General features: G+C 37.0%; 1 protein-coding gene across 3 annotated transcripts in view; it reads left to right on the top strand.

Moving 5' to 3' along the window:
- The window catches only part of LOC103146121 (double C2-like domain-containing protein beta), a 125,687-nt gene that overhangs the window by 99,517 nt on the left and 12,937 nt on the right, over nucleotides 1–13,233 (top strand). For all 3 annotated transcript variants that reach the window (XM_016677298.1, XM_016677296.1, XM_016677297.1), the window contains 2 exons: nucleotides 381–490; nucleotides 4,923–5,049. In XM_016677298.1, coding sequence (XP_016532784.1) covers nucleotides 381–490; nucleotides 4,923–5,049 — 237 coding nt within the window. The remainder of the gene's footprint in view (nucleotides 1–380; nucleotides 491–4,922; nucleotides 5,050–13,233) is intronic.

The raw sequence follows: 13,233 nt of genomic DNA on the forward strand, positions 1-13,233 counted from the left end.
ATATATATATATAAAACTTCACAACAGCCTTTTAGTTTGTTTATAAAAGAAAAATGTTGTCTACATATAATAGCATTAATTTCATTCAGGTCAATTCCATTGGCTTTTCATTTTGGACTTTGCTTGTATTTTTGGAAGATAATCCATTCCCCCATTAGTTTTGAACACAGGCATTAATACTTTTGCAAGGCAGCAGTGAGATTATATTTGCATGCACGTTGCAAGACGTCACGTAAGGACCCTGTGGAACATTTTCCTGGAAGTTAAAAAAAGAAATATTGGCAGCATTTCAATGACTCTGGGGATGAGCTCTCCTTAGCTGTCAGGCAAACCAGTATTCAATCATGAGCATTAAGTGGAGGATGTGATTTGTGTTTCAGGCGAATAAACTCAGAACCAAGACCCTGCACAACACACTCAACCCCGTCTGGAACGAGACCCTGACCTACTACGGCATCACCGACGAGGATATGGTCCGCAAAACTCTCAGGTACACTCAGCGTCAAAATGACAATGGTGATAAATATCAAAGAAAAGGCAAAAGTACTGAATTATTTGCAAAAACAAGAAAACAGATGGAGCTAGTGGGGAAAAATATGGAAGTTGAGAAGAGAAGTAAGGGTTTAGAAATGATCAGAAATTGCAGTAAGGAAGGAGGAAAATTCAAGTAAATCACAAGAATTAAATTAGGAAGGAAGAGACGAGAATGAAGAAAAGAGACTGAAAGGAAAGAATCAGATTAAACCAAGTCAGAAGGAAGAGAGGTAAAGTGGCATAATTAAAGAAAATCACAGGAACTGTGGAGATAATAAAAAAGCATAAATGCAGGAAATCTAAGAAGAACCACGGTTTTAAAAAGTAAAAAAAAAGAGTTAAAGAAAACAGATGGAGACAGGAAAGCCTAGAATAAAATGTTTTTATGTTTCTTCTAAAGATGTTCTTCTTGCCCCTGAGGATAAATAACAGTTTTACAGTGTTTACTTAATGGCTACTTGTTAGGTCCATAAATGGACAAAGTTCCTGTTTACCCAGTTGGTTTCTGCAAGATCCAAACCAAAATAAGCAGAATTTTTGTACTTTCATACTCAAGTGGGAGGCTTACATGTTTTTTAGTATTATTATTATTATTATCATTGTCTTTCTTTTCAGTAACGACACATAAGGAAAGACTTGAAGCCAAAAACATTTAACTCCCTGTGAAAATTATGACACATTTATGTAATTTAAGTGTTATTTCACCTCCACTGGCTCCCTTCTTTGCACCAAAGTGTTAACAGCGTGCAATCAAGTGGTGGAGGAAGGTTATGCAACCATATGCAGAGTTTTTGTTTTAGACGGAGCGAGTACAGATAAGTATGTTGGTAGTTTGCCTAAATATATCTCTTCTGTTGGACACATAAAATCCTGCGATATTCTGACCAGAGTTGGGTCACATAGTGAGACAAACATGCAGCTAATACTTACAAAATGAAAATGAAAACTGCTATCCCCATAAAGCAGGTTAACTCACATCGCTTCACTAGTTAAAGACCAGTTTCCCTACCTTCACAATTCTCCAAAATGATGGAAAATTTATTTATTGTCACGCAGTATAGGGAAAAAACATCTTAACGGAGAATCAGATCCACATCTACGGCAGTAATGGAGTGAATGGAAAATTTAATGGAAAATAAAAGTATAAAATATATAGTGGGGCTTAAAAAATGCCTTTCATTGAATAAATCATAAAATAAATTGAATAAAATAGGAAGTAAAAACATCTGTATGCTTAAATATTACATGTGGCGTCCCACAGGGTTCAGTACTGAGCTCCAAGCTTTTAATGACACATAGAGTGAAGAGTATGCAGTTTTTGCAGATGATGCAACCATGTTTTGTCCTGGGCAAGCTTTAAAGCAGCTCTTGGAAGTTGTCAGAAAAGGAATCAATAAGCTTATATATTGATTTGACGAAAATAAATTATAAAAAAATGTAATATCCATGAATTTATTTGCTCATGATTGATTTGAAAACAAGCAGTAAAAACACAAAATATCCAGAAGTGTGGACATGCCCACACATATACATATATATCAGGGTTACAACTACCAATTAAATCCAACTTCTTTACACCCTTGTCCCTCAGTGGGGTCGGGAGGGGTGCTGGTGCCTCTCTCCAGCTAACGTTCCGGGCGAGAGGCGGGGTCACCCTGGACAGGTTGCCAGTCTGTCGCAGGGCAACACAGAGACACACAGGACAAACAACCATGCACACACACACTCACACCTAGGGGCAATTTGGAGAGGCCAATTAACCTGACAGTCATGTTTTTGGACTGTGGGAGGAAACTGGAGTACCCAGAGAGAACCCACGCATGCAAAGGGAGAACATGCAAACTCCATGCAGAAAGACCCCAGGCCGGGAATCGAACCCAGAACCTTCTTGCTGCAAGGCAACAGCTCTTGGCTCTACCAACTGCGCCACTGTGCAGCCCTAATTAGTCATTAATACATATTTATTTATGTCTATTTTGTTCCATCTGAAGAAGTTGGTATTTGGTCAGACAGAGACAGGCTGTTGCATTTGGGCAGCCGATGCAGTTTCTGACCCTCAGTGATTGACTGCCACTCTTATCGGCGCCCTGCAAACACATTAGTGTGGCTTACTGGCAATTTTATGTCGCACAGCATCAGAATCAGCTGAAATGTTGTCGCTCCGAATCACAACAGAGATCTGAAGCATCAGCATGCGTGAGGCGTGATCTGGTCAGCCATTCCAGTGGACTGCACTCCACATTCCCAAATAACACAACTCATTTATTCCTGCAAATTGAAACATGATTTCAACACGACCCCTTCCCGCTATTATCAGTACTATTATTGATATTGAATGTCTGATTGCACAACATCCAACGCAACCTGTGGCCCTATTACATTATGCCATGGGGCATACAAAGGCAGCATGTTTTTTTCTTTATACGGCTGCTCATTATGCAGAGAAAAGCACTTGAAACAAACAGCATTCATCTACACGAGCCTGAGTGTGAACCATGCCATGTCAGGGCAGAGAGCGCTTACACAGGGACCGCTCTCTGCATTTACTGGAGGCACACTGTAGGTCTGCTGAGAGCTCCGATTATTGGCTTCCATCATAACTTTAATGAAATGCTAAAAAGGAATATAGATCCCAGGCTGAAAAGTGAAATCAGAAGCTCACTGTTCATCTTTTACCGCTGAGTGATTTCTACCTGAATTCAAACTTTCATAGTTTTAGCAACCAGTCTCTGATTGTGTTGTGTTGATCAGTAGTTCTTTAGGATAAAGTTCTTTTCACTCATTTTCTCTTCAGTTCTTAGAACATACTAACCAATAGTTTCAATAGCTTGTTGAGACAAATGGCGAGTCAGCTGATCAAGTCGGTGCATTTAGGGTTCTGGACGTGGTGAAGAAGTTCAAACTCAGAATCAGACATTTTAGATTGGATTTAAGAGACTTAGAATGTGACTTTGTTGGTGCCCGATGTGCTGGTCAGAGAAGATCTCAGAGCATTTTGCTACGTTCAGCTAAGAGCAGGAAACAGAAGTTACAATTCAATTTGTTAAGACTCTAAAATGTAAATATTAACAGATTTAAGAAAAAAAAGAAATGTTCTGCTCCAGTGATTCTCAGTTTCAGCATTCTTAGGCACACTTCTGCTAATGTGCTAATAGAGCAACTTTTTTGTTTATCACTTTAGCACTTTTTTTGCTAACTTTGAAATCTCACTTAGGTTCCCCTTCAATTAACTTTTCCTTTTAAATTCACTTGGCTGTTTGTGAACAAAGTTCAACATCTGTGTTGAAATTTTTGGTTATTGTTAGACGTTTACGTTCATGCTCTTACTTTGAAGTCTGTTCGTGCAGCAGTTCCATTTCCTCTTCTCATATTCTCTTTTTTTAATAAACTTTGAGGAAGTGGCAACAAAGGAACCAATGAGATGCACAAAAAATACAACATGAACAGTCAAACATGGCTTTTAATTAAGCAAATACATACAAAAATTGACATGTATGAATTATTTTGAGTCTTTTTCTTGATACTCTTCACATTCTCCATCCGTAATTTGATGCAGAAACTGACATTTGTGATCTGCATGAATTCTGACTGAAGTCATACCTTCGTCATTTAGACAAAATTAGCAACTGATCAGCAAACTGCTGATCAGTTTGCAAACTCAACAATTTTAAGATTTTATGCCTCCTAAACCAACATCTCAAACCAATGTCTATCAGTTTCTTATTTTCATAGAATACCAAGATAAATATTCATAAAATGATAAAATCTTGCGTATATTCATACTTAATTGCATAATATTTGTTCTGACAATAATGTTTAGTTCTATTATTCTATTTCTTTTGATGCAGTTTAAGCTTTATGGGAGATTAAGCTCCCTTATCAAGCAAGTTGACCCCCTGCTGGTAGATTAGTGTTGGAACCTGATTTCTATCTAACTAATAAATGTTTTTTAAGTATACAGTCATGTATTAAAGATTAGTATTGTGTTTATTTCTAAAGTGTCTCAAAATACAAATCTGTTAAGTTGAATGTCTCACAGACTGATTTAATTCAGTCTGTGCTTTTGTGTGAAGGACAAAAGCACAGAAAGAGATGAATAATTGATTTGATCTTAAATGTTTACATAATCAGGAAGATTTTTCAATCCCAATAAAACAACTTCTCATCAAAAAATCTATCAGTGAGTCTTATTCCACAATTTACACATATAATTATCCCATCATTTTCTGTCACCCTGATTGGGTCTGACAAAGCACTTCTTGGCAGATTCACTGCAACACAACTGTGTTTCAGCTGGAATCCGGAATAATCTCTTTAAATGAAGCTGCAAAGCATTAATATGAGCTTCACTGTATTCACCTTTTCCTCAATATTTTCTGATCTCTCAGGATCTCAGTGTGTGATGAGGACAAATTTCGCCACAATGAGTTTATCGGGGAAACGCGGATTCCCCTCAAGAAGCTGAAGCCCAACCAAGTCAAAAACTTCAACAACTGCCTGGAGAAACAGTTGCCAGTAAGTGTACAACCCAACTCTTGTATATGGTACTGGGGAAAACAAAACATGTCACATATTGTTTTATGTCTTGATATTTAAATCTCTTTAAAAATCAAGAGTTTTAAAGGGGACCATTTATGCAAAATTCATATTTTTCACATTTTTGTACTTCCATTTGGGTCCGATAAGTTAATGTTTTTTGGTGTCTGCAAAAGTTTCAAAATCCTCTGGAACGTTAAGTTACCAAGCAACCTCAGTCAAGCCTGGCCTGTTACCTAGCAACCCAAGTGGAACTCCTGCGCCCAGGCATTTGGTTTTACCACTGTATTCACTGTACAATGGCTGCTGGAAAAGATGTGTTATATAACTTGCATGTAACTTTTTAGCTAAATTTAAAATCTTGATTTAGCTCAATAATTCCTTAATACTGATTTTTAAAAAGTACTATTTCCACTGGCACATTATTTCTCTTGTAACAAGACATTTTTACATGTTATTGGTGAAATAATCTAATAATTATTGATAAAAAAAAAAACAACCTAATATTTCTTATACTAGTTTAAAGAAAGAAAATTACTAAAATGTTGGTAAAAAGCTACTAATGTTACTTTTGAACTAATATATTAATCTGAAAGATTTATTTTACAGATAAATCTTTCAGAAGTAATGTTTCACCAAGACTATTATTAATATTTAAACATCACTGGCACCCAATTCAGTTGAACATGCCTGTTATGGTTGTTTTGCAGTGCTGGGCTCAGTGGGCCGTTCTTTAGACATAGATGATCCAGAATTACACCGCATTAATTACAAACCGTGTGGGCAGTTTCACAAGGGTATTCAATCACAGTTCAATGACACTCCACTCCACTCTGGTGCTCTCACAACACATAATCCACTCCTGCACCCCACTTATTGGCTCACTACCTGGTGCTTTAATCTGCTGTGGTTTAAATTAGGTTCTGGTGGGATACAGAGCACCTCTATTTCTATTTCCACTAACCAGCTTTCTTCAAACTACAACTGGATTCTGAAAATGAGTCCAATTGGTTAGGAGTGTGCATAACAACATTAATTTATCATCCTTCTAAAATATTTTTTGTTTTCCAGCTGAAGGGACAAAATGTCCCACATGTGGACCAGTTTTGAAATGGTCTGACTTTAATAACATAAAAACCTGGAATTTTAACAATGATCAGTGGTACAACGGCGTTTTAGGTAGAAAAAAAGAAGTGTACAATTATACCTGGACATTCTGAAATTTTGAGAATAATCTCAGGATTTTTTGAGAAAAAAACGTAGAAATTTCTGAGTTTCAAAAGTCAAAGATTTTCAACCTTAGAAACTCTTTTCTAGCAAATTTGACTTTTGGAACTCAGAAATTTCCAAGTTTCTTTCAATAACATTTCTGAGATTAATCTAAGAATTTCTGAGTATTTTCTATGAGTTTTTGACTCTCAAATTTTTGAGGAAAAAAAAGCATAAAAATAAATCTTTGACTTTTGAAACTCATTTTCTTCTTTTGTTTTTTTTTATTGGAAAATTTCTTAAATGTTTTTGGTGGAAATTTACTCCTTTTTTTCTGTCTAAAATGGCCTTGACACACCGTTGTAGTGGTTAACGATGTATAAAACGATGAAAAAAGTCTGAATTTACACTTTCCTCTAGCAAGCTGCTTAGCAGTGATGTTTTCTGAAAACTTAACCCCCAAAATCAATGAGGAGAACTGCTGTGATCGAAGCGTCTTGGCAGTGAAAGTAACAAATAAGACAAGCTGTAATCATTGTTTTCTCGCTGTTCCCTGACAGAACGGTGGAAAATGGTTCATTATTCTGCAACCAGGTATTGGACGCTTCAGTCAAACACTGCCATAGTTCACAAAGAAGACAGCTAAATCAGAGTTCAGAAATGGACAAAATGTCTTCAAGAAAAACATAAAACTGTTTAGTTTTTGTTTATGATGCCAGCTGTAATAACCTGACAAAACTGTTTAACCTTACATCATAGCTAGAGGCGTAGCGGGCACAAACATCACAGTTAAGTTCCCTTCAATCAATAAAGATAATGTTTTTTTGTTGTTGTTTTTAAACAGAAAATAGAAAATATTTTTCAATTTATTAAATTAACTTGATTTTATTTATTGTGTTTGAAAGTCTAAAAAACATGAAATGTAGAAATGATGGGAGGTTTGGTTGTATTTCTTAAACAAATAAAGCAGCACAAACAGGCAGAGCTCGGAGTTTCCACAGTCAGTGACGATCAGCTGGTCCTGGTCCACTGGGTTTTCTGAAGTCACAGTCAGCAACTAGTCATTTCAAAGTGCTTTACATCATAAAAACATAACAAAATAACCAATTATAAAACAAACATTAAATTTTGTCAAAAGTCATCATAAAAATGATCAAGGATCATCAAAGCATTTTTACATTTTTCAGTTATTTTGGAACAAAAGCAGCTCTAAACAGGTGGGCTTCATGCCTTGGTTTAAAGGAACTCAGTGTCTCAGCGGTTTTCTGGAAGTTTGTTCCAGATTAGAGGAATGCCTCTTCTCGATGTTTGGTTCTGGTTCTGGTTCTGGTGATGCAGAGGAGACCAGAACCAGAAGACCTGAGAGGACTAAAAGGTTGGTTCAGCAACAGGTCTTTCATATATTTTGGTACTAAGCTCTTCAGAGTTTTCACACCTGATGGTTGGGTGGATTAGGGACCAAAGTTGCAACATTTGTTACATTTTCAGCTGGTGCGTTTTTCTTTCATACTGCACTGTGTCAAACCAACCAAAAGCTTTGAAAAACCCATTCATCCCCCTTGGGTCAGCAATAAAATTTCTATAAGACAAAATCAAATATTTGGGTTTATTTAGGCCATCAAACCAGAACCTCGAGGTTCTCCGTTGCCGAGTGTCGCTGCAAATCAGCGGAGAAATGACAGCAGCTTCAGACCATAATATGGAGAATCTCCCCCCACTGGACTAGAACCGAACCGAATCACACACCGAATCACACATTAACCTGTTACAGAGAGCAACTTGCCACTGGAAAGTGCCGTAAGATGCCCTGGCGGAGCTCGGATAACTGTTGTGCTGTTCATAGCTGTACTCAAATGATCAGACCAAATTTAATTTGTGGCAGCAACAGGTGTGTTTCAACGGGCTCCCAAAAAAAAGCCAGAGTTTCTGTGATAAGCGGCAGTTGTCATCGCCTACCGACAGATAAGGAAACAAAAAGAATTTGACTAAAAATGCTAAACTTGAAGAGAGAACCCAAAATGCTTTATGGTTGCTCATTTCATTGTGTGGACAAAAAGCCAACGGAAGAAAACCTTCTTCTCCAAAGCAACTGAGTTAATGAAGTAGCTACATATGCTAGTGCAGGTTATTTGCAGCTGCTTATTCAAGTCACCATCCCACCCCACAATAACTGTATGTAGCAGTAAAACAATATTGCAGCATTTAAGATGTGATAGCTGCTATTCTCACATATTTTATAGCTTAAGTCCTCTGACGAAAGATGGTTAGCGAGTTGCTAACATGTAAACAAATGGCGGTTCCGGTTTGCGGCGGAAGTCACTCCCATAAATCGCGCAAAGCCTCGTGGGGGCTAGGAATAAGACAGAGCTGGATCTGTTGAATTAACATCAAAAACATGAATCCAAGAATTCAAAATGGCTTAAATTTAGTAATAGCATTTTGTCTGGGGATCGTGGTTTGGGAAACACTTTGCCATTGCTTTCATGGTAATGATGAAGATCAAAATCGTGGTGGGCTTGAACATCACAAACGACCTGAATCTGGTGATGCAGGCTAACGACCATTGGATCCTTGTAGGTTGTAAACTTTTTGCAGCATAGCAGTAAATGTCAAACATTTGGTTTCTGTAATTGCTGATCAAGTGAAGCAGTTTTAGCTAGTCGTTCATTTTCTGTGTTAAATGAGCCGATACTAATATCAGCTCATTTATTACCAGACTGTAAATCAGGACCTCATTGCAGCTCATCTGGTGCCACCTCAGATCAGCGCTAAGGACTTCTATATGACCGGTAATGTCAATGAATTAGTAAAACCGAAACGGCAGAAAACAATGTTTTGTTGGGTTTGGACTGCAGGAACGTCTTTACCCGAACACTTTCACTGCAGAAGCAAATCGGTGTTATTCATGGAGGAAGACGTCTGATTGATATAAGGTTCTCTCTCAACATGCATCATCATAGTGACATGTGGCTCGGAAAGCTGCTGCTGCTGTTCAGTATTAATGGCACCTTCACAGCTGTGCAACCTAACTGTGCCTTCATTCATTCCCATACCAAACCACATAGTGCTAACTTTGAAACACACCAGAGGGTTTAAAGGTTTGTTTGCAGAAAATATTTTTATTCACTGGATCAACAGACAGATTTTACTTTCACCTCAGTGAGTCTGAAACTGATTCATGCTCAGAAAATGTTTTGTTAGTTTATTTTTTGGCATTGTTTTTTGCTAAATTTCAAGAAATGCTGTGTTTCCACCAGAGTCGTTTCTGTTTTTACAACAGAGCAGCCTGACAGCCCTCAGATCACAACCATGCTAATTATTTTCCCCAGCGTTGATACTTGGGTGCTAATTCTCTGAATCTTTCTAGTATTTAATTTGCTCTTCAATGTGTGTAAACTTGTAATTTACTAAAGAGATCCTGATTCTCTGTTGAACACAAAGCTGGATTTTTCCAAATTGCTCATTTCTGCATGAATAAATATTAATGTTTTGATCAAATAATCAAACACTGCAACATATTGCAGTGTGCTACTGATTGATCCTTCCTGTTTTTGTTGTTTTAGTGGTTTTAGTATCAAAGATCAATCATATTTGCTTATATTAAAGTTTTTTTATGATAACTTAGGGGTTTAACTATTAAAATGGGCTTATAATTGCCCATTTTAATAGTTAAAATAGCAAATTTACCTTAATAGAGGTTGTGGAGATCATAGGCTACATTCACACAGCAGGTCTTGTGCAGAAGAAGAACGTTGACGTCACACAGCAGCTCTCTGTTTACGGAAGTAATAATGGACATTGCCATCTGTGGATCGATTTTAAAGTTAATTCGGCAATGGGAGCTGACAGTATCATCACAAGATCATAGCGAGACGATAGGAGCTAATCAAAAGTAAACACAGCAATAAATGCAGCTTCTGTAGAGACGTCTCTTTGGATGTGATTCACTTCACTGACACAAATGTCTTTCAGAAATTTCATAATTATGATTTTCAGCCATTATTTACGTCGGGATTATCCACGTCTGGCTTCTTCTGGAGCAGAATTATGACGCACGTTTTTCCATCAATGATGTAAAAGTTTAATAAAATGTGACTTGCTTGCTCAGACTCCAGATGCTTTGAAAATAATTGGATACAATTTAGTTCCTCATATGTAAGTGACAGATCAAATTTTTGGGTGTTGAAAAGGTTGTATCTGGGTTGCTCAGACCGCCATGAAATGTCACATTTGGGCATAAAAAGTTGATTTGGGTCACCTTAAAAAGACATTTAAAGTATTGGTAATTTATGAAAAATGCATTTATACACCATCTAGTTATGTGGTTGAACTTCTGCTGTTAATTCTTAAACATCTTGTTTTGAAGGAAAACAACAATTTTGCTCCTAAACTCATACCCAATAAGTCTGTTATTTCATTTTAAATCCAGCTGTTTCTGCTTCTTAAGTTCTCTTGATCCAGTTTGTTGCTGTAATGCTCACAGGTAAACCAAGCTGTGACTTTTACTGGTTACAGGAATAGTAAAAGCTCAGGGCAGTGGGATAAGAAGGGCTGTCACAGCTCCGGATGTCGGTTGGGACCGGCCATTTAATCATCTCATACAGCAGCTTGCAGCGTCCGTCTTATTGATGGATTCGGCCCAACAGTGGAGCACCTTTACTGGAAGCGTTCAGCTCAGGAACGAGTCAGAAAGAAGCACTGCACAACAAAACGTCAAATTTAATTCCAATTAATTTATTTTTAAGTCAAACGTTTTGAGTTTCTTCCCACAAGCTTCTCACATTAGTCTCCTGGGGTTTTGGCCTGTTTATCTTAGCAGAACCAGTGGAATTGGGCCAGGTTTGTGGGCTACTTCGCTCACACACACCTTCTCAGTTTTGTCCATTACTTTTTCTAGGATTGAGATCAGCGTTTTGTGGTAGCCACTCCAAAACATTGACTTTGTTGTTCTTAAGCTACTATGTAAAAATTGTTCATTTGGAAGACCAATCTGCACCCAAACTTTACGTGGAAATATCGCTGCAATATTTCCACATAATGTCCTAAACACATCATATGGCCAACAGTTGTGAAAACAAGTAACAGAAATTGCATTTTGTCAAGTGCAACCATTCAAATCATCAATACACATTGAATATGCTGGTCAAGAATCAAAGGCAACTCTAAACAGGTGGGCTTTTAGTCGTTTTTAGCGTACTGGATCACCTGAAACTATCTGATTTTTCTTCTTTCCAACTGTAAAGAGACTATTACAGTAATCAATGTAGCTAAAGATAAGCGCATTGATGAGTTTCTCTAGATCTTGTTGGGACATTAGTCCTTTAATCCTGGAAATGTTCTTCAGGTGATAGAAGGCCGACTTTGTAACTGTCTTTATGTGGCTCTGAAAGTTCAGGTCAGAGTTCATCACTACACCCAGATTTGGGGCCTGATCTCTGGTTTCTAGCTGTAATAAGTGAAGCAGGTTGACTTCACATGATTCTTCTTTAGGTGTAAATATAATTACTTTGGTTTTGTTTCTAGAAGCAATTTGATAACAGTGCTATTGATGCACTTTGTTGATTTTTGTCCTTAATGTAACTTTCTGAATGGTAATGATTCTCTAAAAGCTCTGACATTCATCGTCCTGACAACATAACCTAATTATGTTAAAGGAGATTTTTGTGCATTGCCACCTTCTTCTCTGCGTTCTTTACCCTTGAATGGATTGATCCTGGTCAGTCAAAGTCTGACGTAAGGCCAGAGACACATGGAACGAAAAATAATAAAATTACAGTCTCTAACCAAACCTCAGATATTTAAAATTGATGGTAATTTACAGCAAAGTAGCAAAACAAACTGAAAAAACTGATGGCTGATAAATTTTTAAAGTGAATTAGAAACCAGACACATCAGCTATGTTCAACGTAAAGTCAAAGAAAGAACAAAAAGTATTTAATGTACTCTACTGTTTACTAAACTCACTCTAGGTTATTGTATATAAATCTGGGGCAATACTTACAAAACTACACTATATAAGCATATGATTATTACTGGATATAATAATTACATCTATTAATATTATTAGTCAATTAGTGATGATCTTTTTATTAGTCATGCTAGTTTTGTTTTTTGGTGAAGTTTAAAGCAAAAATAATTGTTCATCCACTGCAATCACAATTAAAAAGATATCATACTGATGGGTTAACTATTAATTACAGATTTATTGGTGTTTGTATGGATTATACATGTGACTGTACGTGGTTAAGGGGTGGGAATTAAATATGCAAAACAAAGTTTTGACATTATGCTTTGTGCTGTATTTTTATTTATTTTTTTTCAAAAAATAAACAAAACAGAATTTGACTAATTTTACAGAAACGTCTGTCTTGCAGCTTTCATAGACAACAGCTTGTCTAATTGTTGGACCATCAAAAAGAAAAATTTAAATGCACTTTAACCGTTTGGAGCTGGAAATGGCTTTCTGTGTTAAAGATCTCTCTCTCAGCTGAACATCCCTTAAAGAGAGCAAACACAGTGAACACAGATTACTGAGAGAGTGAATTAGGGTTTATGTATGTTTCACTGTATTAAAAAGCAATTTAGCTGCTTTCAATCAGACTGATGTTAAGGGTTGCATTAAAGGTGTCCGGTTATACTCTGCGCTTAATTCAATTAATAAACATCCTCCATCCGATCTTAATTGAGTTTGCCTCCAGACCACAGCAGCACAAGTGGCTGGGAAATGTAAAGCAAACAGAGCAGCCGGGCGGTGCGGTTATGCTGGAGTGGATTAGTGGAAACTGGAAGAGAAGAGTCATTATGGGGGTTGGAAATGTCCTTTTAAGTCTCACCCACACGGGGACAATTTTAGGTGGATCCACAAACGTTTTTTGTTGTTAAGGCTGTGCGTTCACACAGATTCAGCACCTTACACCAAAAATTATGATTTTTTTTTTTTAATTTATTTATTTA

The sequence above is a fragment of the Poecilia formosa genome, unplaced genomic scaffold (genome assembly GCF_000485575.1).
Source record: "Poecilia formosa unplaced genomic scaffold, Poecilia_formosa-5.1.2 Scaffold152, whole genome shotgun sequence".
Classification (NCBI taxonomy): domain Eukaryota; kingdom Metazoa; phylum Chordata; class Actinopteri; order Cyprinodontiformes; family Poeciliidae; genus Poecilia; species Poecilia formosa.